Consider the following 27,421-nt stretch of genomic DNA (forward strand, 5'->3'; position numbering starts at 1 on the left):
AAAGGGAGCCCAGGGAGGGAAGGACCAAGCAAGCGATGGAGAGAATGGATGGAGAGAATGGATGGAGAGAATGGATGGAGAGAATGGATGGAGAGAATGGATGGAGAGAATGGATGGAGAGAATGGATGGAGAGGCAGAGAGTGTTTAGGGGAGCCAATGGGGACAGTGCTGGCGGATCTGACGTATACGTTGTCACATACAGAAGTGCACGCACGCACGCACGCACGCACGCACGCACGCACGCACGCACGCACGCACGCACGCACGCACGCACGCACGCACGCACGCACGCAGTACAAACACCAAATGCACACACGCCCGCCAACCAGCGCACGTGCCTAGGCAAATGATCTTGACTTTAGATTGATAGATTCACTTCAATGACCTGGACTGAACTCATCCATGCCGTGTTCAATCACCTGTGAGCGATGATAAACTTAATAATAATAATATTAATAATAAAAGCCTTCTCTGTTTACCTTTTTTCCATTCCACCACTGCAAGTGGAACAAATCTTGATCAACCACAGCCCAGCATGATGGTGACACAGCTTGGCAAAGAGATAAGAGAGTGTGTGTGTGTGTGTGTGTGTGTCTGCCAATGTGTACCTATGTGTGTGTGCCAATGTGTATGTTTAAGTGTGTGCCTGTGTGTGTGTGTGTGTGCATGTGTGTGTGTGTGCGCGCGCCTGTGTGTGCCTGTGTGTGTGTGTGTGTGTGTGTGTGTGTGTGTGTGTGTGTGTGTGTGTGTGTGTGTGTGTGTGTAGACAAGCAGCACTCAGAAGGATGATCTATCAAATCTTTCAGATGAGTGGATAAACAGACAGCTTCAGATGTCCCCAACTGCTTCATATCTAATGACCTCTGTAGGACAGGCAGGGAAACAAACCTGCCACGTTTAACCATATTCCAGCCCTTTCTAATTCACTGCTAAACACCCCTCGCCAACAGATAAATTAGCCTAAGCCCATGCTCGAATATCCTTGAAACTAATTAAACAATATTATCAAAGCAAAGGCACTTCAGTGATTAGGACGGGGGGGTCATGCAGAAAGAGGGAGTTTGATACATACATAGGAAAGAGATTAAGAGGACTGCAGAGCTGGAAGCCCTTCCTGGACCTGTCCTCCCTGAGCCCGGCAGCTCAACATCCCCTCGCTCTCCTTCGTCAGACGCCATTTTAGAAGCATTTTCGGGAAAGTTGCCGAGTATCATTCGACGACAGAGTTGAACATTTTGGGCCCTATTTTAACGGTCAGAAACGCAAGTGAGAAACGCCAAGCGCAAGTAGCTTTGTGGGCGGTTCTATGGCGATGTTGCTATTTTACCGGCGCATAAATGACTCTTGCCCCCGGCGCAAATCTAAAAAGGGTTGGTCTGAAGTAGCCTAATTACCCGTAGGTGTGGTTTGGGCGTAACGTGCAATAAACCAATGAGAGTGCCGTCTCCCATCCCCTTTAAGAGCCATGAGCGCATTTGAATCTGACGAGTTGATATTTTGACAGAGCGTTTGCAGTCTCCGATGAGACAGATGCATGACCAGTGACCACATGAATTTCAAACTTGAAATGGCTCAGTTTATGGGCAAATAAATAATATGGCCTAATTCACGCACGGAATAGCGTTTCCTTCCACAACTTCAGAAATACTGAGTCCTCAAATAAATTTTGGCAAAGAAAACTTAACACACAAATGATATGCGGTAACTGTGGTTCTATTTAATGATATACGCAATACATTAACAAACATCGTTTCTTACCAGTATTGTATGCATTATCGTTATCGACTTGTGTTCCTAATATGCATGTGTCCTCCCGTTAATATTCATTGCCATGGACTGTATTATGTGTTACGTGTTTAGTTTGCGTGTGTTTAAACAGATGGACGCACACACACGCACCCGCATTCATTTATTATTTTACACACACGCGTGCGCGCCCGCATTCATTCATTCTTTTTAACACTCACTCGCGGTAAAACAATGTTTTCTAACGATCAAATACTCATCAATCCTAAAAGTTATGGGCTTGTACACGATGTCTGTCTCAAGAAAAGATGTGTTTGCTGTACAGTGTTTGCAGATGCATTGATTTAAAAGTACAACTTATTACCGCTGTATCAGCTATTTTCCCAAATAATTTACCAAGAATGTGTGGCTAGTTAGATGAGAGAAGCAAAGTGTATGCGCGAGGGGCACAAGCAACATTACACATGCGCCCTTAAAATAGCATCTGAACAACGCACTACTGACTTTAAACCAGGTATATCCTGGTTTGTGGCGCAATTGTTTTCTGAAACTACAAAATAGCACCAGGGAACGTTTGCGCCAGAACACGCCTCCTCCTTTCGCCGAAACGCCCCTTGGGGCGAAAGATATTCCCTATTTTACCGACGCGTGGCGGTGAAGGGAAAAGAACGCTCTGCGCCAGTTGCAAACTAGCAACGACACATGCGTCAGTGTAGAAAGTCCATTGCGCCGGATGCAAGATAGGGCCCTGAGTCTTTTTTTAACCCAAACGATGAGAAAATGAAATGAAAACAAAAAAATAATTAAACAACGTTCATAACAGGGAACAAATGATGAATTATAAATGAGCGGGCACAACAAGAGGCGGTCGGTCTAGTCATGGCGATATATACCCTGTACCTCACGGAAAAAAGAGCCATCACATCATAGTCATCACAATTTAGCACCTTTTATGCATAGTTTCATCTTCACCAGATGAGTCTACTAACCGTGCCCCGGTACCTCAAAGCAGCGGATCTGTAATTAGTGTTACGTGCGGCACCCGGCTTGTCCTAGGACAGAAGGGTCTGTAAGGGTAGTCTGGCAGAGCTGTGAGCCGTTGAGCTGAGAGTTTCTAAATCATGACTACTATGCAGGCAACAAACGACCAAGAAAGGCACCTCGTCATCTCACTTCACCTGAATGGCTTTCATTCTGTCAAGTGTGTCTCTTTAAACGTTCAGGACTCACGACAGCGCCTGCTGCTGCTGCTCAACACAAAGACGCGTTTAAACGCTCCTTCTATCCCCCCTTTCCCCTAATCCTTAAATAAAATGCTTGTTTTTGCCTCTTCTTTTTTTTCTGCAGAAGCAATCCTAAAAGATTCAAATTTCATTATTTTTGTATTCTGTATGCTGCACTGCACAAATGTCCTGTCTGGGTAAAATAAAGTATTATCGTAGCTTCTTCTGTCTTGATTGAAAACTGTTTTGTTTGGGAGATTTGAGATTCTTTCAAAATCCCTTGTTACGTCATTATTTTATCGTCACCATATCAAAAGCACGGCAACATTGGACTGGAAATCAAAATGGGTAGAACACAACACCATACACACATACACACAAACACCACACAAACACACACAAACACATTAAAAACCATACACAAACACACAGAAATAATTAAACACGGGGTGAATTGAAGAATGCAAGTTTTATAATAAATATCATTTTAGGTCTGGTATACTGTATCTATGTATCGGAGCAAGAGGTCCGTGTTCCAGCCTGCGAACGCACACAGTGCCACATCTGTTTGCTTTGTTTGAATAAATGACATTGCTTTTAGATCTGTGTGTGTGTGCGTGCATCATGTGTGCTTGTGTGTCTAGCAAACAACTGACTGATCTAAAGCTTCTGAAACAAACACTGTCTCCTTCAACATCAGCCCAGGATCATAGGGCTTCAGCTTCCAGCACCGTGCATGACTCCATACTGGAAAGAACTTCATTCATTTCATGGTTGCTCTAGTCTAGTGCTTACGTTTATTGCTTTTAACCGCTGCACTGGAGTTTCATTCCTAGTCATTATTATAAGTCTATAAAGTGCATTCTGTAAAAAAACAATTTAGAAGCCTTTTTTGGCATATTCATTGAAATTCTCTTAAAATCAAGTCAGCAATCAATAAATCAAAAGCTTTGATGAAAAAAAGAAACAAATCAGGTATCTTTGCCTGTCGCAGGCATGTCATATTATTTAATCAGCCTTATTAAAATTATTGGATGGCCTATCTCTGTGTTGATTTATCTACCCAGCTACCGGCATACACTCCAGCCAGGCAGTCTTTTGCTAAAGTGAACGAACTAGCTTTAACAATAGTTGTGGGGGATTGGCCTTGGAGGCAGGACTGAAGAGAGGGCTGGGATGTCTTTGGTGGGATACTTTCAAAATCGAGCATACTCAAGCTGGTTTCTCTAAATTGCCTGCCCTAGCTTTAAAGTCATAATATAATTTCCCCCTGGCGTAATCGAGTGCATGGAGTATACGCTGTGTTTCAGGCACTGTATTGCTTCGGTAAACGTTGAAATAAGATTGGCAAACGCTTTTGATGCCACAACATAATACAAGAACCTCCTCTCTTCTACGAGTGGGACCTCCGGAGCCATGAGCCCTTTTTCCAATAAGGCTCGAGCAGTCTTTCCTTCATCCCTAGTAAATGCATCTCTCTCTCTCTCTCTCTCTCTCTCTCTCTCTCTCTCTCTCTCTCTCTCTCTCTCTCTCTCTCTCTCTCTCTCTCTCTCTCTCTCTCTCTCTCTCTCTCTCTCTCTCTCTCTCTCTCTCTCTCTCTCTCTCTCTCTCTCTCTCTCTCTCTCTCTCTCTCTCTCTCTCTCTCTGCCAGTCTTTGAACTGCAAAGTGTTGCACGCATGATTGAACATAACATGCAGAGAGAATGAAATAGAGATGGATGGAAAGTCAAAGTAAGGTTATGTGAATGTGTGCATGTGCGTGCGTGTGTGTGCGTGAATGCGTCTGCGTGTATGTGCGTACACATGTGTGTCTCTGATGGAAGGGGCTACGGTGGCTAAGTAACAGCAACACTTTTTGTGCAAGTTTGGGTATGCGTGTTTGCAAGTATGCACACACATGCATGCTTATGTGTGAGCATGGAACGTGTGTGTGTGTGTGTGTGTGTGTGTGTGTGTGTGTGTGTGTGTGTGTGTGTGTGTGTGTGTGTGTGTGTGTGTGTGTGTGTGTGTGTGTGTGTGTGTGTGTGTGTGTGACTCCCTGTTCATTCATGTACGAGACCTCTCTCTGAACCATGGTCGATTCCGAACACAGAGAGACACTGACAGAGAAGCAGCATAAATCAGGCATCTTAATCAGTCATATTGCACTCCGTGAGTTTTTGACTTGTAATGCAATACAAAACAAGCATAAGAATTGTGAGTTTCCAGTTGAGCATGTATGGAATGCAATGCGTTTGGAACACAGCTGCATAGCAGAGTTCATGAGTGATTGATTGATTGATTGAAATTCTGTACAAAGGTAAGTGTACAAATGTACATCAGGTCAAAAGGATGACACAAAAAAGCCCATGGGCTTATTTCCATTATTGTCCCTTAAATGTGAGATGCAGAGGAGTTGGAATATTTAGACTGGTTCTACTTAGTTGAATACTAACACTTTTAGATTCATAGAGCGGGGAAGACCCCGACATTATTGGAGTCAAATGAGTCCAAAGTATTGTCCGCGCAAAAAAGAAGAAGAAGATTTGGGTGTAGTTGTGGGAAGTGTTTCTGGTGTTCCTATTTCTTATTTATCAAACACAATTTCTCTGAATTCTTGAAAATCATGTTTCAATTTATTACATTTTTTTTAACATTATTTTGACGTGGAGACAGGGTGAAGGGAAGGGACAACCTAATGTGGTGCACGCCAATGCCGCTTTTGTCCGGGTTACCCATCAAGCTTCCCCCTTCCCTTCAGCCTGCCCTCACATCACAATGATGTCTAAACCCGAGCGTGGGAAAAACAATCATCATTGTAAAAAAAAATATCGTACTCATACAAAATAAATCATAGACATTAGTGTTGAAATACAAATGCAAATGTAACTGTTTCGTTTGTTTTTACCCAGACAGTAATTTTGGCATCTATTTTACTTCCCAGACATTCCAGACATAAACGATTTTCTGAATTATATTTCATGTTCTATTGTTAGAGAAAACCCTGCATGCAGTGGAAATGATCAGATTGCACAGTCACTTCACTTGGCAGTAAACCAGTGGCCTTTTGTATTCATCACTTCCAAAACAGTCAACCCTTTAACACCAGAGCTGCAACACGGCCCGCGGTCATGTGATCACAGGAGACAAACCGAACAGCATGCTGAAATGAAACCACCCACTCACGTCACCCAAAATACACACAACATATACTCTACATCTACAATAACACTTGTGAAATATATATATATAAATATATATATATATATACAGATATAGATATATTAGTGTCATGTCTCCACTTGTTATGACAAGTAATAGACAAAATGCAATCAAATATATAACTAAAGGGCTACTTGGGGAGTGGTTGCCCTCAGCTCTACGATGTAGGCAGTAGATGCATGAGACACTTTAATAAAACACTGAAAGATCTCCCAGGGCCACTGTCACCATCACTGGAGAGTTGGAATGTGTGGGTGGAACGTCTCCTAAACACATGCACCCACAGACATGTTTTTAATGAATTGCACCTCTGACTTAACAAAATAAAGACGTGCACGTCCACGTGTGTGTGTGTGTGTGTGTGTGTGTGTGTGTGTGTGTGTGTGTGTGTGTGTGTGTGTGTGTGTGTGTGTGTGTGTGTCTTATCTCTAGAGACAGGCCTCCCGTACTCTCCCTCTCCACTGAGGAGTGGCCGCCTCCTAGCGAGACGTGATGGAGCGAGGAGAGAGGAGAGAGGAGGGAGGAGAGAGGAGAGAGGAGGGAGGAGGGAGGAGAGAGGAGAGAGGAGAGAGGAGAGAGGAGCGAGGAACGAGGAGCGAGGAGGGAGGAGAGAGGAGCGAGGAGAGAGGAGCGAGGAGAGAGGAGAGAGGAGAGAGGAGCGAGGAGCGAGGAGCGAGGAGGGAGGAGAGAGGAGCGAGGAGAGAGGAGAGAGGAGAGAGGAGAGAGGAGCGAGGAGCGAGGAGGGAGGAGGGAGGAGAGAGGAGGGAGGAGCAGGGCCGATGATGGAGTGTGATGACTCCTCCACTGCCCTGTCTCCATCCGTAACCCGGACCTCTGGCTCGTCCCTGACTGGATGACTTATGCACTAATTAACACCGACGCTGACCAATTCATACTGGATCTGGTGCTCAAGATCAAGAGAGCCACAAGAACCCCCCTCCCTCCCCACACTGGCCCCCACACTGGCCCCCACACTGGCCCCCACACTGGCCCCCACACTGGCCCCCACACTGGCCCCCACACTCGCTCAGTGTGTTCCCACAAAATAACCCTCCCAGGCGGCCGGGCCGCCGCGTGGGAGCGGTGAGCTGTCGACCGCTGGACGGGACGACAGACGGATGGGCTCTACATGACAGGGTCGCAATAAGGCGGCGCTGTGCCTTCAGTGAACCCAGTGTGGAGGACTTCAACAGGCCTTCTCAAACAGCAATCCACCAGACAGGGCAGAGAAACGCACCGGACGGAAAAAAACATCACCTCAAAGGGCTAGGTCAATGGGATATTGGTTCAGGTCACACGGTTGTTGAACTGCAATGAACTGCAACAACAACAACAACTAAAGCACAACAACAACAACAACAACAACAACTAAAGCACAAGAACAACAACAACAACAACCACCAAAGCTTTGTCGTTGAATGTGAGCAAGTGAACAAGGGATCAACGTTTGAATTCGAAGGCCTACAGCTAGGATTCGGTGGATCGATCCTAGCTGAGTTTCACCGCCTGTGTTTGTGTTTCTGCGTGTGTGTACGTGTGTCTCTCTGTTTTGTGTTGCAGTCTACGTGTTGGCATAGCTCCAATGTGTTAGCTGGCACTACATATGCTCGTCTCTCTGGTTTCCATCAGGGAATACATCATAGGGAGAAAATGCAGCTTAAAAAACCCGTAAAAAACAACTCAACTCAACATTGAGCCTTTTGCGTTTTCTTTTTCTCCCTCCATATTTCATGGTTGAGGCCTCCATTTATAATGGATGAGAAGAGAGAGTGTGCGTCATGTGTGCCGGTTCCTGGCACGATGCGGGTGTCTGTGTGGGGTGAGTGTGCACTGCGCTCTCTCTCTCCACGTCATGCTCTCCGTCGCTCGCCGTCCCGAGGGTCAGAGCTCTCATCAGGACGCCCCTCAGCGCTGCTGCCGTCCACCGTCCAACGGCTTCACTACCAGGCTGACAAACCTTCAGATCCACGTACCGGCTGCACCACGGGACTTCATACCACTATGTAGCTTCTATGTTTGGTGTATTCATAGAGTTTCGACAGACAGACAGACAGACTAAAAATGTACTGCAGGTAAGATAAAAGAGCTTTAGTTAGCATTTGTTATCCAAGTCCATAGCCATCTGACAGCTTTTGGTGAACAAAATGCTCCGTGTGAATATCTTTTCTGGTTGACAGCGCGTCTGCCTCAGTATGAGACCATTTACATTTTAGACCAGCCCTAGCTCATTTCTGACCAATAAGCGAGGAGATGCCCTGATTGGTTTCCAGAATCCATCTCACCCGTCAATCACACGCATGAACACAGCATTATCCTAACTCCCCCTCAGATCCGTGAATGTAACCCTTCCCAATGGCATTGATTGTTTCGTTTTCACACTCTTGCCCTCTCCTGCCTTGAGTTCTCCCTTCGCTCTTAACAACTCTCCAATCTTAACTACCGTAGCTTTTAGGGATGCCATGAGGGAGATGGCAGGGACCCAGACAGTGATCCGTGTCCTTTAAACCCCGGAGGAGTCTGCGCTGAACGCTTGTCAGACAAGTCGGGCATAAGCAGGAGACGGACACAGTGTGACCACGTGCCAGGGCGAATATACCCAACAAGACAGCGGCAGCATGAGGTTACATGCTACACTCACTTTATCGCAGGGGCCCAGTGACAAGCAATTTCACGCCATTTAAAGGAGATCCACATCTATGACCCAACGCTACCTAATGGAAACTAGTTCTTTGTAGTCATGGGCGCTCTTGAAAGCAGCTGCAAAGGAAACCCACCCACTGGTTAGTTAAAGGAAACCCACCCACTGGTTAGTTAAAGGAAACCCACCCACTGGTTAGTTAAAGGAAACCCACCCACTGGTTAGTTAAAGGAAACCCACCCACTGGTTAGTTAAAGGAAACCCACCCACTGGTTAGTTAAAGGAAACCCACCCACTGGTTAGTTAAAGGAAACCCACCCACTGGTTAGTTAAAGGAAACCCACCCACTGGTTAGTTAGAGGAAACCCACCCACTGGTTGGTTAAAGGAAACCCACCCACTGGTTAGTTAAAGGAAACCCACCCACTGGTTAGTTAAAGGAAACCCACCCACTGGTTAGTTAGAGGAAACCCACCCACTGGTTAGTTAAAGGAAACCCACCCACTGGTTGGTTAAAGGAAACCCACCCACTGGTTGGTTAAAGGAAACCCATCCACTGGTTGGTTAAAGGAAACCCATCCACTGGTTAGTTAAAGGTAACCCATCCACTGGTTAGTTAAGTCAGAGGGATCCATTACAGAGCAAGGCCTTAATCATTTGGGCTTCATTAGGTTGTTGATGCGTCACAGCTTAAGTGCAGAAACACTTAACAATTGTTTTAGATCAAGTAAAGAGAAAAAACTAATCCAAGCACTAAACTAAAAGTTAGATTAGTGTGCAACATGTGGGAAGTTGGAGGAAGGAAATGATCGAACCGTTATTCACATTTCAGGGGAGTACGTGACTGTTACATGCACAGCCTTGAAGGTATTTCAGGATGCTTAGAGCTCTCATTAGATCCAACATGAATGACGTCTCAACAGTGAGCCATCAACAATGTGCAAATATTGAACATGCTGTCGTTACTGTATTTGGCAAACCTGCTTTTTCTGAAAAGATTTGAAGAATTTTGGTGCTTGTTCATGATTAATGAACTGACTCAAACCAGTTTAAGGTGTTAACATGACAAAAAATACATAGGATAAGGATTGGTAAGGATTTTAAGGCTGGTTAGGCTCCAGCAAACACGAAAAGCAGTTGACTGAATCCACCTTTGATGTTAACATGGTTAGAAACCTGGTTTACGGCCTTAACCAGATTCAGATTGCATTTTTGCTCTCACTTCTGGTAGAATTAGAATTCCCATGGGAGGGTTAGGGTTTGACCTCAAACGTTGGAACCAACCGGTTTACCACTTTCAGTATCAATGTATCTATCACCATGCCCCGTAGCATGTTGAAGCACAGAACTCCGGGGATGTAGATCTGAGCTTGTGGAAATCCCTGCACAAGATCAATTAAATCTGGATAATAGCCTTTCATCAAGGTTCAGACACCATGACCAACAAAGAGACAATTGAATGACCACACACACACACACACACACACAAATTGCTGTGTCTCAACTATGGCCATTAGTGAACAATGGTGTGTGAAACATGCTGTCGACTCAACATGATGAGTTTTAAATCATTTTTTAAGAATCAGGTCGCCCAGAAATGGAAGTTGAGGCGCAGTGATCCGTGTTCATGTAGTACCAAAAAAAAGAAATCTAATTACCAAACTGAGACCAAGCCTCCTTCGCTCTCGTGAATACTAAACATGTCTTTAGATGGACATTGTATCATGGATCTATTCAATTTAATAATTACCCACTATGAGCATTTGACTAATATCCAAAGCTCAACGACCCAGAGAGGTATGCCTTAAAGAGATGGTACTGTTAATCACAGACAGTAGTTGTACTTTTATTACCCCCCCCCAGGGAAATGACTCTGTTGGAGCACAACCACAGAGAACGAGACTACACAAGAAACTCACAGTAGACAACATAAGCCAAGTGGGCATGGTAAAAATAAAAATAACGTACACATTCTCATGTAAAATAATCAAATAAATGGATGGATGGCTAAAAGACACCACAGCATATCTAGATTTGATCATTTCTTTATTGCTAGTCAAGCTGTTAATCAATGTGCACCTACAAAGAACTGCACCCCCTCCAAAGCCTAGCCTTCAAACAAGAAGGAGAACTTTGAGAGACGCCAGCGGGAGATGGAGAGGATGGCGTCAGAAGAGGCACACAGTGGGAGTTTTAAATAGACTGGAGTTATTGCCATCTCTTCTAGCCTCCATCAGCCACTCAAAGCACGCACATCCCGTTTGTACTGCCCATCAGTGACTCACACACAAGTCGACTGATTCATATGTTCACCAACACACGTGTTTACTGACCACACGTTCAACACACACGTTCACCAACACACACGTTTACTGACACACATGTTCAGTTCACCAACACACACGTTTACTGACACACATGTTCAGTTCACCAACACACACGCTCAGTGACACACACGTTCACCAACACACACGTTGACTGACACACATTTTCCCCAACACGCGTTGACTGACACACACGTTCACGGACACACACGGTGAGTGAAACACACTAACTGACACACATGTTGCCGCACACACAAGTTCAATGACACACACTTTCACTGTCACACACGTTGACTGACACACATTGACTGACAGAGACTTTGACTGGCACACAGCTTCACAGACCAACCTGCAGAATGACTGCAGCTTCTCAGCAACAGCCTAATGTCTTATAGCCGGTAGAAGCCTCAATGCTCTGAGCCGATATAGAGGACGACCGGTAGTATGTCTCCAGCTGCCAGCAATCAGCCAAAGCAACGCCTGCTCATCCAATGTTTAATTCAAGGGAACTGGCAGACAAAATGGTTTCTGATACATGCAAGTGAGTCAGTGAACACCAATGCATATGTGAATTAGGATGAGAAATTCTCAGGATTTGACAGGGTTTGGAAATGGCTACATGTTTTATGTACCCTAAATGCTGGCTGAAACTACTTTTACTTCAAAGCACCAGAGACCTAAATGAACAAGGCCAGTTCAAGTTCAAGTTTGATTAGAGCTTATGATTTTGATTGTGTTGAAAGATAGAGATTATTTATCAATAAGGCAAACGATTGGCAAAAGATTACCCAGTTTTATGGCAGTGGCGATGCAGGGATAAAAAAAGATCAACCTAACACCTGATCATCTTGAAAAGAGGATAACGGAGAGAGAGAGGGAGATAGAGAAAGAGAGAGACAAAGAGGGACACACAGAGAGAAATAGAGAGAGAAAGTGGGAGAGAGATAGAGAGAGAAATAGAGAGAGAGAGAGAGAGAAAAAGAGAAAGAGAGAGAGCGAGAGAGAGCGAGAGAGAGCGAGAGATACAGAGATTATAGATGTGTATCAGGTAGCTCAAACCACAACAATAAAAGTAGCATCAAATGCTGAGACTCAATCGATCTTCTGTGACTGCTGGGCCCACAAGCTGAAAAGTCAACAACCGCAAGTCATTTTGAGCAACTTTACATTTAATATATACCCTCCCCTTTGGCTGTTTAGAATTCAGTTAATATATCACCAATACGGTGAGTTCTGCAGGGCTTATAGTTATCTTTGTAAAACGACAAAATCCTTCACAATCTTTGCATGTTGTCATTGGCTTTAAGTAAACTAAGTGTAGTGCTGTACTATGCATACCAATTCCTCTCTCTCTCTCTCTCTCTCTCTCTCTCTCTCTCTCTCTCTCTCTCTCTCTCTCTCTCTCTCTCTCTCTCTCTCTCTCTCTCTCTCTCTCTCTCTCTCTCTCTCTCTCTCTCTCTCTCTCTCTCTCTCTCTCTCTCTCTCTCTCTCTCTCTCTCTCTCTCTCTCTCTCTCTCTCTCTCTCTCTTTGTATTCTGCACAAGTCTCCCTCTCCTTAACATCAGGTGAATGTCGTAAGCGATGTCATTGCACAAGTTCCTGAGAAGCAGCTTGGCGCAGCGTGACTAGAGGTTAGGGTTAGGGTTAGCTGTCAGACACAGGGCTGCCATCACCAGCCAGTACTGTTCTAAACGACCCCTAAGGGCTAATCCTGTAACCATGCCTCCCCCCTCCGGACGGGTAAAGTGAGAGGAGATAACAGAGACCACTATGATGTCTCAAGCGCCTTAGACACGCTGCGTCCTATCCTCGTTAAACCTTAAAAAATAAACCTTTTGTCAACTGAAAGGAGATTTTCGAACGTTCCCTTGTAGGAAGCGACCAGCTCTGGGAAACAACCATGCTTTCAAGGTCGCGATTCACTCTGGACTCAAAGATAAAACTGCACAACAACTCGACTTGGTTAAAGGGACTTAGTTAGTCAGTTCTTACAACTGTTTGCAGTTCTATTCTTAGCTGCTGGTGAAAGCTGGCCAGCAGATGTGAGGATGCCGATCTGAGAGGCAATTTAACTTTCGTGGGAGTGATGTTCATAGAAGCGTTGAACGCAAATCAAATCAATGGGTTTTAAATGTTAATTATAGAAAGTTAATCAACAGCCCGTCAGCCAATCAAAATCCAGTATTTCACCCAGCAGGGTGGGATGGTTGAGGCTGTTCCCAAACTTTGTTCAGCCAGCCGGTGCACCCTGTGAAGATTGACGTCAAACGAGTGCCAACGTAAACCACGGCACAGCCGAGCTAAACAGCGCCCAGCTGCGTCTTAAAGCTCTGCTCAAACCATGGCTACCGTTCACCATCTGCCCGGAGGAGATGAGGCTTTGAGAGACAAACACATTATCCACCACAGAATAGACCACCACAATCATCTTGGAAGACAACGTGATGCCACCCCAAACACGGCACCGAAAGGGCAAAACGGAAGACGTCCCAGAGCAGAAACGTACTCCTCTAATGTCCCTTATCTAAATGACGTAGAAAGCATTCACAGGCCCACATGGTAGGACACCCACTAACACTGCAGAGTGAAAACACAGGAAGCTATAGCGACTCTGAACTCGATGAGAAAACACCTTGAGAAGGATCTCATAGCAGGGCTTCCTTAGGCAGCTGACCAGCCGATGTGAATGGCCTATATAAGATGCTACAAAAATCGTATCTCTCCCATAACTCGTAGCACTGACATAAAATGACAACATATTTATGAGTGTACTTTTTAGTTTGGCATCGCAGCCATGCACAGCAGCTCTAGTGCGTCGACAGGTCGTGCAGAACAAAATGGTTCTCAGTTTATCAAATGTGTCGCACACGCACACAAAGTATATGATACGATTACAAATGAATGTTTTTTGGGGGTGATGGGACCCATAAAGAGTGACCCTAAACACTGAATAGACGTAATCCTTATCTGAAGTATCCAACATGAATAATGAATACATTACCCTATGTGTTCATTATTCATTCACCTAACCTATATTATTTATTAAGTGTGATAATATCATGTACAATACAGGGATCTCTTGAAGTTAGCACTCATCATGGCAATGCCAGACACACGCACCTTTGCAAAACAGAGACACATTACACTTGCAAGGAAATTATCATTTGGTGTCGGGCTGGGCAATAATAAATATTACGGTCATAATATTAATATTATCCTCATTAAAAGAAAATATTGATTTGTGATACCCAGTTTTATAAATTACAGTGAGATAACCACTCTGAAACCGAATGTCCATGTACTTAAATCTAACGACCATGCCATTAGAATAGTGTGTTGAGAAGTGTGTTCTCAATTCTTCTCATTTTCATTTGTAAAAAGCGTGCTGTGATAATAATCCTGTAAAACTCACCCAGCCTCGTCGCATTTGGCTTGTTTATGCCATTGTGCATCAGAGCAAGTTCTGGAGAAGTGTGTGTGGATCAGTGGGACCCCGATCCCTCGTGTTGCCAGATTGCGGCACAATCTGTGATAGACTGTGTGTGTGGGGGGGGGGGGGGGATCATTTGTCTGCCCAAATAAGGGTTTCCGGAGACACCGATCTCGCCAGACTATGAACTATGAGCCGATTTTGCATTAAACTATTTCAAACACCAACACTGCCTAGTTTACTTTGGATATTAGAGACGATGTTAGCACAATTGAAATGCCATTGGCTTATTTAAGCATTTGATGTCCGTCGTCAAATTGCTAGCGGGGAAAGACTCCATTAAGAGCTATACATACAGTATACAACAATCACCTCACCTACAATGACTGCAGGGAGAAATAAAAAAAAAATAATAATAATTTCCGGTAAATCCAGAAAGCGGTGATTGATCAGCTGACAGCAACGCACGGGTGGTCCAAACCTCTGGAACTCAGTGACGTGGTGAGCGGGAAGAGATTAAAAAGGGCACTCGAAAAAACCTCAGCTCTTGTTGAATCTTTGGTTGCCGTGGCAGCTGAACGGAAGCTGCAAGGTCAACGTGTGCCTCTGGCCTTTGGTTAATAGGATGTTGGGAGCGTGAAAGCGTGCGTGTGCGTGCGTGCGTGCGTGCGTGCGTGCGTGTGTGTGCGTGCGTACATGCGTGTGCATGTATGTGTGCCCGCAGCAGGTCTGGGCAGAGAGGTGTTTCTCTCACACAGGCTGGCCGATGCCACGGTTCTGCAGGGAGAAGTCCTCTTGGACGTCGACAAAGGGGAAACCAGAGAGCACAGCTTCCCGAGCTGTTGCCTGACAGCACAGCTTCGTGCTTTGCCGGGATAATCCAAAAGGGGGCAAAGAGCAGACCCTTACCTTATCCTGCTACTTAATAGGTTGCATCTGAATTCAGTGGATGTCGCTTTGGATAAAACAGCGTCAGCTTAACGACTAATTGGAAAATAGATGAATGCTCCTCTGTGTGTGAGTGGTGGTAGGAATAGTTGAATGACTTAGTTACTTTTAACAAAAGTCATTAATCATAGAGAACAGATTTAAAAGGCTCTTGCAGAAAATGGAAAAATAACAATGACCGGCTGGTTAGTCAGTTATCACCTAAATCAGTCATCGTCACTCATTAGTTGGTTGGTTTTTGAACAATCAAGAAATAAATCATGCAACATTTTTTAAAAATGGCGAGCAGCAACTTGTGCTAATAGTTTTTAAATTATCTACTTTTGACTTTTACTTAAGTTTTCTTTATACCGATACTTCCTCAGTCCTCCTTCCACCCCTGCCTCCAATAGCTATGCTTTTGTTTTTAAGTTGACGGCTGTTTTTCCAAAATGTACCCTGGGCTTGCAGCAACGATTTGAATATTTCAGTTCATCTGTGCTTTCTCTCTGGGTGAGCATCAATTAAGGTTTCCTTTCTTTGGGAAGATTGCAGGCGTCTCACACGGACCTCATTTTTATGCATTTCCTCACATTTCTCACAAGGAGTTGTTACTTCTTCGTTAACTTTTTGCTTAAATTAAATCCCACTCCTCATTAAAAATGTCCTTCATTTTTCATGGAAATTGTTCTACTTGTATTTTTGAGGTATCTTCCTTCCTGTACAGAACTGTACACACACACACACTAACCCGAACACATGCACAAACACTCACACACAAACACACACCATTGATTAAAGCGCTCCTCTCAATGAGCAGTGACAGGCGAAACAGCACATGCCAACCAGAACTAGTGTCGATGTCAGTAAACAGAACAGAACCCATGGCACACACACACTTATGAAGGCAAAGGAAAGGGCGATAGTAAGGAAAAAGTGCAATAATGAGGGGGAGAGAGAGAGAGATTGGAGAGAGAGAGATTGGAGAGAGAGAGAGAGAGAGAGAGAGAGAGAGAGAGAGAGAGAGAGAGAGAGAGAGAGAGAGAGAGAGAGAGAGAGAGAGAGAGAGAGAGAGAGAGAGAGAGAGAGAGAGTTCTAAGGGAATATTTGATACATGTAACATACATACATGTTGTGTTGGTTGACTTTTAAGTCTGAAATTATAAGGCTTGAAAAAACATGTAGTCATGCTTTCACAATTTCCGGTGTTCCATACCTTAAGTTCGCCGGTGAATATTCAATCATTGTATAGAAAATTGGGAACACTGAACCTGGAAATCCACCAATTAAATTAAATTTCTACTTTTTCCCAATCATGGTGGACATCGTCCTAAACTTTACCTGCAGGCCTATGTGGTTTTATACATTTGAACAAATGTTTTGGATTCATGTTGATATCATTGTAGAATTTGCCTGTACATTTTTTTTTACATTTACTGCATCTGAACATTCAAACAAGTACAAAAAAGTATAGAAAATCAAACTTGTGCTCACATAAAACTACTTAGATAATAATAAGGTAGTCATTTAACACAATATCTGGCAATATTCTTTGCAAGTGGCTACCAGATCCTCTCCTCTCCCTCCATCCCTGGAATCTGTCCTCCATCACACGGCAAAGGCTCTCATTTGAATCCCTATGTATAGGGAATACTGCTCATGAGGCAGAAGAGAGATACCCATGGGAGGGCAGTCCGCTGCTCATTAGGAAGCAGTATGAATCCGCCTGCATAGAGCCAGATGCTCTTGAGGAAGCAGCCTGCTCTATCGTTGTACGACGGAATGACGGCCCGGTATTCAGGACATGGAAGGTGTCCATTGCGTTGTTGTTCATTTTGTTCATTTCATATGGTGTGACGAAGGGATCATAAGGTAGGATGCTTAAAAGGAGCACCACACGATGGGTTTGAACGTACCACAATATTGTACCTTCTGGTTATCATAATACCAGCATACCCACTGCAACATGGACAAGTATATTTTCATGATTAAAAATGATCAATTAAAATGTGCAATTATTATGTTGAAAGCATCACACTAAAAGAGTGCAATACTGGGAACGGAAGTCAGAGTGCACCAAACAAGAGAGAAATTACCATCATCCTGTTCTGACATTCTGAGATAGCTCTTCCACATCCAGGTTGAGTGAGACAAGGACCTTCCCCTCTAAGGACGTCCAAATAAGGACCTTTAAATATAACAAGGGTCACACCATATGATGTACATTCTGGGACATAAAAAAACTACCTCAAAAATGGTTTAACTGGACTGTGAGAACAATAAGACTCAATAAGAAATCTGCATTTTCATAATATACTTATATTTTCCAGAATTGTATTCAAGAATAAACATTGTGAGAAGAGCTGGGCAGAGTCCCCTCTGCGTTAACTTTTCCTAGTTTGGTTGGAATGTGAAAAGGTGATTGAAGACCGGAGCGTCGTTGAGCAGCCTCATCCCGACCATCTTACGATAGTTCCTGACAAACTGAATCATTATTTATATGTAGCTGACGCTGGACCAAAAAACGAAAAGGCCATGTCACCTCAACAACCCAACGCGCACACACGCGCACGCACACGCGCACGCACGCACACACAGTTAGCAATGTGACCTTTAACACCAGACTTAATCCCCCCACACTACTTTGCACTACCTCACTACTTTGATTTGATTCAAATACGTTCATCCTGTTAATTTTGGCTCTGTTTCTTATCAGCAAAAGGCATCAGTGTAAGTCCCCCACAGGATCTGAGTCCAAGAATCCACTTTATTAGTATAGCACTTCATCACAATCACAGTCTGGAGAGGCTCCACAGTCCAGCACAACGTCTGAACAGACGGTCATCCAGGCACGAAGAAATACCCTAAAACAAGTCCAAGGGGAACAAGGCTTTACACAGAGAGATCGTAAAGTGCCGTTTAGCGAACAGGGAAACTGAAACGAATCCATTCTCCATGTTATGACCGTGTCCATGTACAGCCATGGTTTTGGTTCTGAGCATGGATCCTGAATGGAAGCAGCCCACTGCAGGCCATGTCCCCTTCAGCGGCTCTGCGGTACAGACGGGAGGGCCGTGGCGGATTGGAAGCGACTGCCAGGAGCGTAGCCGGAAGGTTCGATGCTGAGTGGGCTAAAGTGGAGAACTATCGTATCGACAATGTGAATTAAGCTGCAGCACCTTTCGCCCCCATTGGCATGGACGCAGCGTAATGGTCTATCGACCATCTTTACCCAGAGCCATGCTATCGGAAGCTTCTTTGAGGGCCCTCCTCAGTCGCAATAAAAATGCTATCCATGGTTATGGTTTAACAACAGATTCTGATCGTTTTGCTCCCTCTCCTCCTAATTTCACATCAACCATTCTCAGGCTAAAATGGACGTAGATGAATCATTTGAAAAAACAGCCCCCCCCCCCCCCCCCCCCCCGAGATAGCAGGGGCTGCTTATTCCAATTGGCAACACACCAGGCCGGCACAAACACAATGGCTTCCCGGGACTCGAATAGAAACAAGCTTGGTGTGAAGCCTAATGTCGCTGTCCATTCCTGAGCATTAGAGACACAGACCCAGAGACGGATATAGAGAAAGAGAAAGAACTAGAGTTAAGGAGAAAGGTAGAGAGAGAAAGCTAAGAGAAGGGGTTGATAGAGACAGAGGAGGAGAAAGGTAGAGAGCGAAAGAGAAATAAAGAGGTGAAGTCAATATGAAAAATCTGTAATGAGAAAGGAGACGACGAAACACCGCGACAGAGAGTATTAACCCAAAGGTGAGCTGATCAATACGTTAATCATAAAGTTAAATGAGGAGAGTCCATGCTCTCTGTTCCGCATTAATTGTTTAATGTTTCGGCTTAATGAAGTGGCACTCTCGTCCCAAAAGCAAACATTGTTCTCTGCAGTTGGATATTGTTGCTTTTGTTGAATTCTGCGATTCCCGATTATTCGGTTTTGATCAGCCTGAGTGGTTTAGACCTACAGAAAGCCTTTTATGAAAATACAAATAAGAGACCCAAATTTGTTCCTATTGCCTGCAGTTGAAACCCATTCTGTGTAGAAATCCATTATGCCACTTGGATATTTCATGGCATTTTTAATAGGATTCTGGATAAAGCAATACGGGGGTGGTGGGAATTAGGGAGGGGCTTCATTTCCATTCACATCAGCCACAATACCGGCGGCCTCACCGATTTAAGAGAAGAGAAAGCCTCCCGCACGGGCGCCGTGTTTGCTCACACAACCGCATCCTCCTCATCTGCGTACGGCTCCATGCTTTGTTCAATTCATGATAAATAATTAAGCAAAGCCAACTTTCTGTTCTGACGGTTGCACGGTGACTCGCACCCGGGTTGGAAAGAAGCCTTTTCCTCGTGCGCTTGTGTCGTAGGAAGACACACCAATGGGAAGCGGTTATTGTGCCGCTCTTGTTCTGGTTTGGGTTACACTTGGAGAAGGGGATGATGTCGCTGAGTGGCGCCTGGAGACTCTGAGGGTTGTTGGAAGTTACAGCTGGGTGCTGTCAGTCACTCAGTGGCTGCAAGCCTTCCAGAGGACGGGCGCTGCCAGTGTGAGTGCTCTGTACGGAAGCAGCAGTGCGAGTAGTTGTACTGCTGTCCGCGGCGTGTTCTGGGCTGTCAGAGCCTTAGAGCTGGGCTACAGCGAGGGGTGGAAGGACCCTTTCAGACTATTCGCAACCGTTGGAGGGAGTTGCAGGAAGAAAGAGGGAGAGAATGTTTATTCGGTTTCGTGAGATTGTGCCCGGCAGCATCTCAAAAAATATTGATATATCTAGAGAGATATATATATATATATATATATATATATATATATATATATATATATATATATATATATATATATATATATATATTTATATATATAAAACGTTGGGAGGTGTTTTTTTTTCTAAGTCATTCAAAAGGCTCCTTTTTCAGGTATAGCCGGGATTTGAACACACACTCAAGGTAAACTCACGAGGCCAAACACACCCAGCGACAAAACGACAAAGCGACACTATTCAACACATTCTATACCGACGGTATCCCATTTCCCGGCGGTGCCGGCGTCAGACGACTATAAAACCGCAGAGTGCGAGCGATGGAAAACTATTTTGCACAATTCCACCGTGTGCTGATTTTATCAACAACCGCTCTGAATGTTCGATGCGGAATCTCCCCAACGTGGAACGTTTTTTCCCCCTTTCCTCGTCATGGAGGAAACGGAGGAAACACCTCATAATGTTACTCCAATAATGGCTCGTTTCGGTCTCTAGCTATGGTCATCCATATAATAAAAGAAAAATTAGGCGTGGAGGCCGATTTCACACCACTTGGATCCATAATGTAAAAGAGCATGACGCTATTCGCTATTTGAGCCACGCGGACTGGATCGTCCCACTGACCAAACGCGAGCCCAGAGCATCCCACTCACTACGGAGAGCTAGGTCAGCCCCGTGGTCCCTTAAATGACAGTGGCTGGCTGGCGAACTGCCGATGGTCATCGCCAGTTCGCCAGCCAGCCACTGTCATTTTAGGGACGGTAGTTGGCCGTTATAAACCTCTCTTTGTCTCTCCTAAGCTGCAGGTGGACCTGGGTAATGTAGTTCCTCTGGCTAATGCTGTTCCTCTATGGGTAATGTGCTTAGCTTTGAAAGCCCAATGTACAAGACGGCGCTGCTCAGACAACACTCTCCATTAGCGGTTCTAGTCGAGCTTGGCTTGAAGTCTGGCTCAGTGTCCGACGTGTTGCAGACGTGTTGCTCTCTCTCGCCAACTCTCACCCCAGCTCGCTCTCTCACCCTGTCACAAGCTCTCATTCTCGACAGTTCTTGACGGTCGGAATGGTGAGGATGCTTGGAAAAGGAATTAGATGTTCTCTCCCCCTCTCTCTCTCTTTTTTAAAGATTGTCTTTGCAGCCGTGATGAAACTGACAAACCGACCGTCGTGATGAATATGGAGGCAGCAGAATACTTTTTGGTGTCACAGTCTGACTTTGAGAGCAAAACAGTGCCCCCAAGCAGTATGGACGGGTGGACCGTCTACATTGACAACCAGGAGAGACGTAGGCGAGAGCTCCGTGTGTGCAGTGTAACAAACGATCTTAATTAACGGAGAATACGATGAAATCAAAGCATCCGTAGCCAACAGTAAACAAATTCAAACGTCCATGTCCACACACAAACACACACACATACACACACGCCATAGCATTGCAAAGAGCCGTTGTAAAGCGAGGGCACATGAGGTCACTTTAGCCCGAGACGTCCCTCTGCATGTGGCTGCACCCCCCTCTCAGCAGACGCTGCCCGTCCCCGGGCGTGGTGTTTACCCAGCCCTCCAGGCTGAGGTGGGCTGGGCCGCCTGCAGGAGCATCCTAATCCTGCTTCAGTCAGACTATGCCTCTGTAATCTCCGGCTTGCTCCTTGTACTCCCGCCTATAAAAGTCTATCTGTCACACTCTGTCTTTCCGTCTTGCACTTCACTGATCCTCAGTGCTGTCTGTCTTTCTATTCACCGTCTGTCTGTCTTTCTATTCACCGTCTGTCTGTCTTTCTATTCACCGACTGTCTGTCTTTCTATTCACCGTCTGTCTGTCTTTCTATTCACCGTCTGTCTGTCTTTCTATTCACCGTCTGTCTGTCTTTCTATTCACCGTCTGTCTGTCTTTCTATTCACCGTCTGTCTGTCTTTCTATTCACCGTCTGTCTGTCTTTCTATTATCCGTCTGTCTGTCTTTCTATTATCCGTCTGTCTGCCTGCCTGCCTGCCCGCCTACCTTCCTTCCTGCCTGTGTTTCCGTCTGCCTACCGGTGCACGTGATTTAGACTTGACAGGTCCTACCTTGAGTGTGAAATCATTGTTTTGTTATTGATCTCAAAACCATTCAGACACATTAAGTGGTTCACGGGTTGAAGATAGTGTGTGTGTGTGTGTGTGTGTGTGTGTGTGTGTGTGTGTGTGTGGGGGTATGCCTCACATGCATGCGCTTGCGTGCACGTGCGTCTGTTTGCGGGTAATAGCATCTGTCCCAATGAACAAGGGCTGTGTGTGTGTGTGTGTGTGTGTGTGTGTGTGTGTGTGTGTGTGTGTGTGTGTGTGTGTGTGTGTGTGTGTGTGTGTGTGTGTGCGTGTACTTGTGCGTGTTTGTGTGCGGTATGTATGTGTGTGTGTGTGCGTGTTTGTGTGCGGTATGTGTGTGTTTGTGCGTATTTGTGTGCGTGCGTGCGTGCGTGCGTGCGTGCGTGCGTGCGTGCGTGCGTGCGCATGCATTTAAGTGCATTGTGGAGCTTTTCGGTGCACCTAGCATCGCGTCCTCCTCTCGCTCAGACAACAGGGCCGAGCGGGAACACAGTGAAGCGTTTCAGGCGAGGACAATGAGCCGCACAACAATGGCAGCGGACCAAAGAAAGATACTCTGGTATTTTCAACATTTTCCCCAGAGTTAAATCCAAAATAATAACGCCTAAACAAAGCCGCCTGAGCGAGCCAAACGAGGCGGGTTTTAGCGCTGACCGCCTAACCTGTGTTTGGTTGCATCATTAGCCTCAGCTACTGTACGAGACCTACATGAGGAGACGCATGAAGGAGAGAACTGGGGAACAGGATTTGACAAAGAGGCACCGAAGTAATGAAAGCTTAATGTGCTGTCACTTGGGGTCTTTCTGTAATTTTGGTTTGTTCGTGTGTGTGTGTGTGTGTGTGTGTGTGTGTGTGTGTGTGTGTGTGTGTGTGTGTGTGTGTGTGTGTGTGTGTGTGTGTGTGTGTGTGTGTGTGTGTGTGTGTGTGTGTGTGTGTGTGTGTGTGTGTGTGTGTGTGTGTGCAGCACTCAGAAGGATGATCTATCAAATCTTGTGTTTGCACGTGTGATATTTGATCAAAAAGATGCTGTTACTATGCTCACGCTTAATTTCACATCAAACCCATTGAAGGGTAACATTCACGTTCTCCAGCGCTGCAGAAGAGGAACACAGCAGCCCTAGGCTCACTCAGTGTTCTAGCTCATCATCCGGGAGAAATGTTCACAACGCGCACACACACACACACACACACTCTGTCCTACTCATTAATATTTGGTGGACGCATCTCGCAACACGGAGAGTGTATGGCGCTCATCGTGTTCCCCAGAGGGAGTCAAACCCCAGACCCTTGCAGTGTTTTACTGCGCAGGCCAGTTGAACGATGCAGGACCGATATCATTACATTCCCATACGACAGCAATCGTGGCGACGCTCCCTTGAATGGAGGCCCGTTGTGACACGTGCGATGGTGCGTGCCGCCGTGTATACACGCTAAAGGGTTCGAGGTAGGATGAGGCGACCAGAGCAGAACGCCACAGCTGGGTGTACACATGTCGATGGAGACAGAGGTTAATTTCACACTGAGCTAAAGACACGATGCAGGACCTTTGCATATAGTGTGTCACAGCTGAGCGACGAGAGTGAGAGAGGCAGAAGCAGAGAGATTGAGAAAGAGAGAGAGAGAGGGGGGGAAAGAGAGAGAAGGGAGAGATAGAGGACGGCCAAACTTCCGTAGTTTGTAGGCCCAACTCGCCTCCTATATCCCAGTGTGAAGACGGCTTTCAAAGCCCTATTGCCTTTCACTCTCCCTTTGCACTCGCCACCAAATACTTGGCCAGTTGTCAAAGTCAGCTGCAGCCACAGCTAATGAAGAGGTCGATTTATTAGCACGAATTCAGCGAATGTGAGGGAGGGAGGGAGGGAGGGAGGGAGGGAGGGAGGGAGGGAGGGAGGGAGAGAAATCCTGGGGAGCAAACACAGCCCGGCCAGCAAGTGTGCATAGCGGAGAGACACAGGGAGTCTAGGAGATGAGACAAAAGTGCAATATACACCAAACTAACCACCAGAGAGGAGCTACAGGGGGAGAGGGAAGGGGAGGAACGAGCACCAACAACACTCAGGCAGACAGCGAGAAAGACAGAGAGAGAGCGAGCAAAGACCAAACACGAGAGAGAGATATTAGGAAGAAGCTGGGGGAGACATCAGGGAGAATACAAAAAAGAACGATCAGTTGGAGAAAGCCAGAGAGAGAGAGAGAGAGAGAGAGAGAGAGAGAGAGAGAGAGAGAGAGAGAGAGAGAGAGAGAGAGAGAGAGAGAGAGAGAGAGAGAGAGAGAGAGAGAGAGAGAGAGACAGAGACAGAGACAGAGAGACAGAGAGAGAGACAGAGACAGAGAGAGAGACAAAGAAAGGAGGATTCTTGCAGGGATGCCCCTCGCCCCCCATGGTTACTTTGAGGCTCAGAGAGGCTGACAGGTAGCTGCAGGTAACAGAGAGACGTCTCACCGTCTGTTGCAGGTCAGGGATTCCTATGCGGATGACGACAGTGTTCCCGGTGGGTTCCTCCATGGGTCCTCCTAGCGCGCTCGGGTTCCTCCGCTCTTCTGCACCGGGATGCAACGCCGGAACGCCGTGGGGAACGGGACTGCCGCCGCCTCCGCCTCCAACACCGCGCCCACTGCTGCTGCTCCTGCCGCCGCCGCCGTCCGTTCCCCGGGTGCCGCTCCTGCCCCAGCGGCTGGCTGTGCACGCTGCCTGTGTGTCGGGAGCCGGCTGAGCGGGAGCGTGCGCGCGCTGCTGCGTGTGTAGCGAGTGTGCGTGGCGCTCCCGCTGCTCCCGCTGCTGCTGAGTGGGGTGCTGGTGCTGCCGGGGCGGGCTGGGCGGCTCATGGTTGCCGACTGCCGGACGCAAAGGCATGCTCTGTGTGTGTGTGAAGAGGGCTTGCTCCGTCTCTCTCTCTCACACACACACACACTCTCTCTCTCTCCTCTCTCTCTTTCGTGTTCTCCCTCGCTCGCTCACACCAACAGATGCACACTGTTGGCTCCCGCTACGCACACACGGCGCTTGCAGCGTTCATCACTCGCCTGTGAAAAGGAGAGAGAGAGAGAGAGAGAGAGAGAGAGAGAGAGAGAGAGAGAGAAGAGAGTGAGAGCGAGAGAGAGAGAGAGAGGAGAGAGAGAGAGAGAGAGAGAGAGAGAGAGAGAGAGAGAGAGAGAGAGAGAGAAAAGGGAAAGAGGTGGATGAGTGAAATATTAAACAGAATATAAGCATCAAGAGAAGTCGCCAGTCGCCACTTAAATGAGCTGGAAAGATAGGGCAGTGTGAAATAGTTTTACTCTAATGAGATTTGCACCAAAAATACTCCTATAAAGGCAATAAATGCTGTGCATAATCGCCATCCGGATATTTAAAGAGATAGGGTTTGTGTTGAAATGCGTGTCGTCAATTAGAATTATCGTGATCCTTTACAACGGACGGAACGAACTCATGGGCAATTCATAGCTCCTCTTCCTCTACCAGATACTCACCTCGGTTTGCTGGAAGCTTTGTAGTGGTGGGCAAAGCAATCAGCAATTCTGTTTCAAAATGCTATGCTGTCACGTCACGTCATAGCAGCAGGGGAGTCAGGAAGAGAGGTCCAATCAATCCCTTCTCTCCCTCGCTCTCTCTTTCTCTCTCCATACTCAGTGTTCACCTATCAAGTGTTCAAGGAATTGTGCAATTACAATACATTTAATGTCAACTCAAGTCCAATTAAGCTCTGAAGCCTGGTTCCCTATGTGTGTGTGCAGGTGGAACTCATACACAACTTTGCAATTGAGAGGTTCCCTGATTCTCACATCCAGTTCCAACGCCTTCTCACTTTGACGTCATCAAAAATCGCCGCTTACCCTAACCACTACTACCCCTAACCCTAACCACTACTACCCTAACCCTAACCACTACTACCCTAACCCTAACCCGTTTCAGTGCCAAATCAAATAACCAATCGGAGGAGAGATAAAGGTAAGCGGGAGCGCGCTAGGACTTCCCTTTGGTCAGCCGCTACCGCCAAAAGCCCCAAAAAAGTGTCGATTTCTGCCGACCTCGGAGTGAGACCGTGTGGTCAGATGAGCGGACCGCGTGTGCATGGGTCATTATAATACGAAGCATGTGGACCAATCGTGTGACCCCCAGGCTCGAGACGTTACGTTAGGGTTATGTTCTCTGAATCCAGAGGCTGTTGTGAGGCTCACACAGAGAAGAGAGACCGGTGTGTAGTGCCTCAAACCACCTGTAGGCTTTACGTGTTAGCATGCGGCACAATGCCCTCATTCTCAAACTGCCAATCAGTCCCACGCGCAATCTTCAGGCGCCATTTATATCACGCAGCCCGGGTGGCGTAACTCAGGTGAATTTGAATGTTAATAACCAGTGTCTTTAATAAGTAATAACAATGATTCACGGTGCAGGTTACTTGCTGCAAGTGCAGTCGCTGTTGGAAAAACCTTTTTCACTGGCTCTGCAGGAATATTAGCATATCTTTCATGTATGGTTATTTATATATCTAATTAAAACATTTGTCGGAAGAACAGCCAAGAAAAGCCTATGATCGAATTGAATATATTTATCATTTAATAATCTGCAAAATATCTATACTATAATCAACACATATTTGGCTCTATTAAGAAAGGTATCGACTCTTTTCTGTTGATCAACTAATACCATCTTTATTTCACCTTTTAGAAATGTATGTACCCCTGGACCAGAAATAGGAATAAATCTTCTGTTTTGCTTCATCTAAATGACAATGATAATGTAAACAGACAATAAGGAGAGGCAGGAGTTTGTTTGGTTTCTAAATGTCGCAGATTGCTAGAACGAAGTCATTACGACTTTCCCCTGGAGAGATTTCACATGCCTTGCATCATCCTGGGATAACCAGAAACCAATGACTCAAAGAGATGTAATCCAATACAGAGGGGAGACGCTGTATGTGGTTCAAAGTAAAAAGGGGAAAACACAAAAAACAACTTCCACTGATATGGAAGCCATTGACGTGGCTGCACCACATTTAACATTGCAGTCCACATGCTCTCTCTAACTCTCACCCTCTCTCTCCCCTATCTCTCTCTAACTCTCACCTTTCTCTGGGAAC

The 27,421-nt window shown here is 45.9% G+C and overlaps 1 protein-coding gene across 1 annotated transcript in view; it reads right to left on the reverse strand.

The window, feature by feature from the left end:
• shank3a (SH3 and multiple ankyrin repeat domains 3a) overlaps positions 1 to 27,421 on the reverse strand; it is a 159,436-nt gene that overhangs the window by 98,331 nt on the left and 33,684 nt on the right. Inside the window, exon 2 of the mRNA XM_060061538.1 lies at positions 24,787 to 25,367. Coding sequence (XP_059917521.1) covers positions 24,787 to 25,197 — 411 coding nt within the window. The 5' untranslated portion in view covers positions 25,198 to 25,367. The remainder of the gene's footprint in view (positions 1 to 24,786; positions 25,368 to 27,421) is intronic.

Source organism: Gadus macrocephalus, chromosome 9, assembly GCF_031168955.1.
Source record: "Gadus macrocephalus chromosome 9, ASM3116895v1".
Classification (NCBI taxonomy): Eukaryota; Metazoa; Chordata; class Actinopteri; order Gadiformes; family Gadidae; genus Gadus; species Gadus macrocephalus.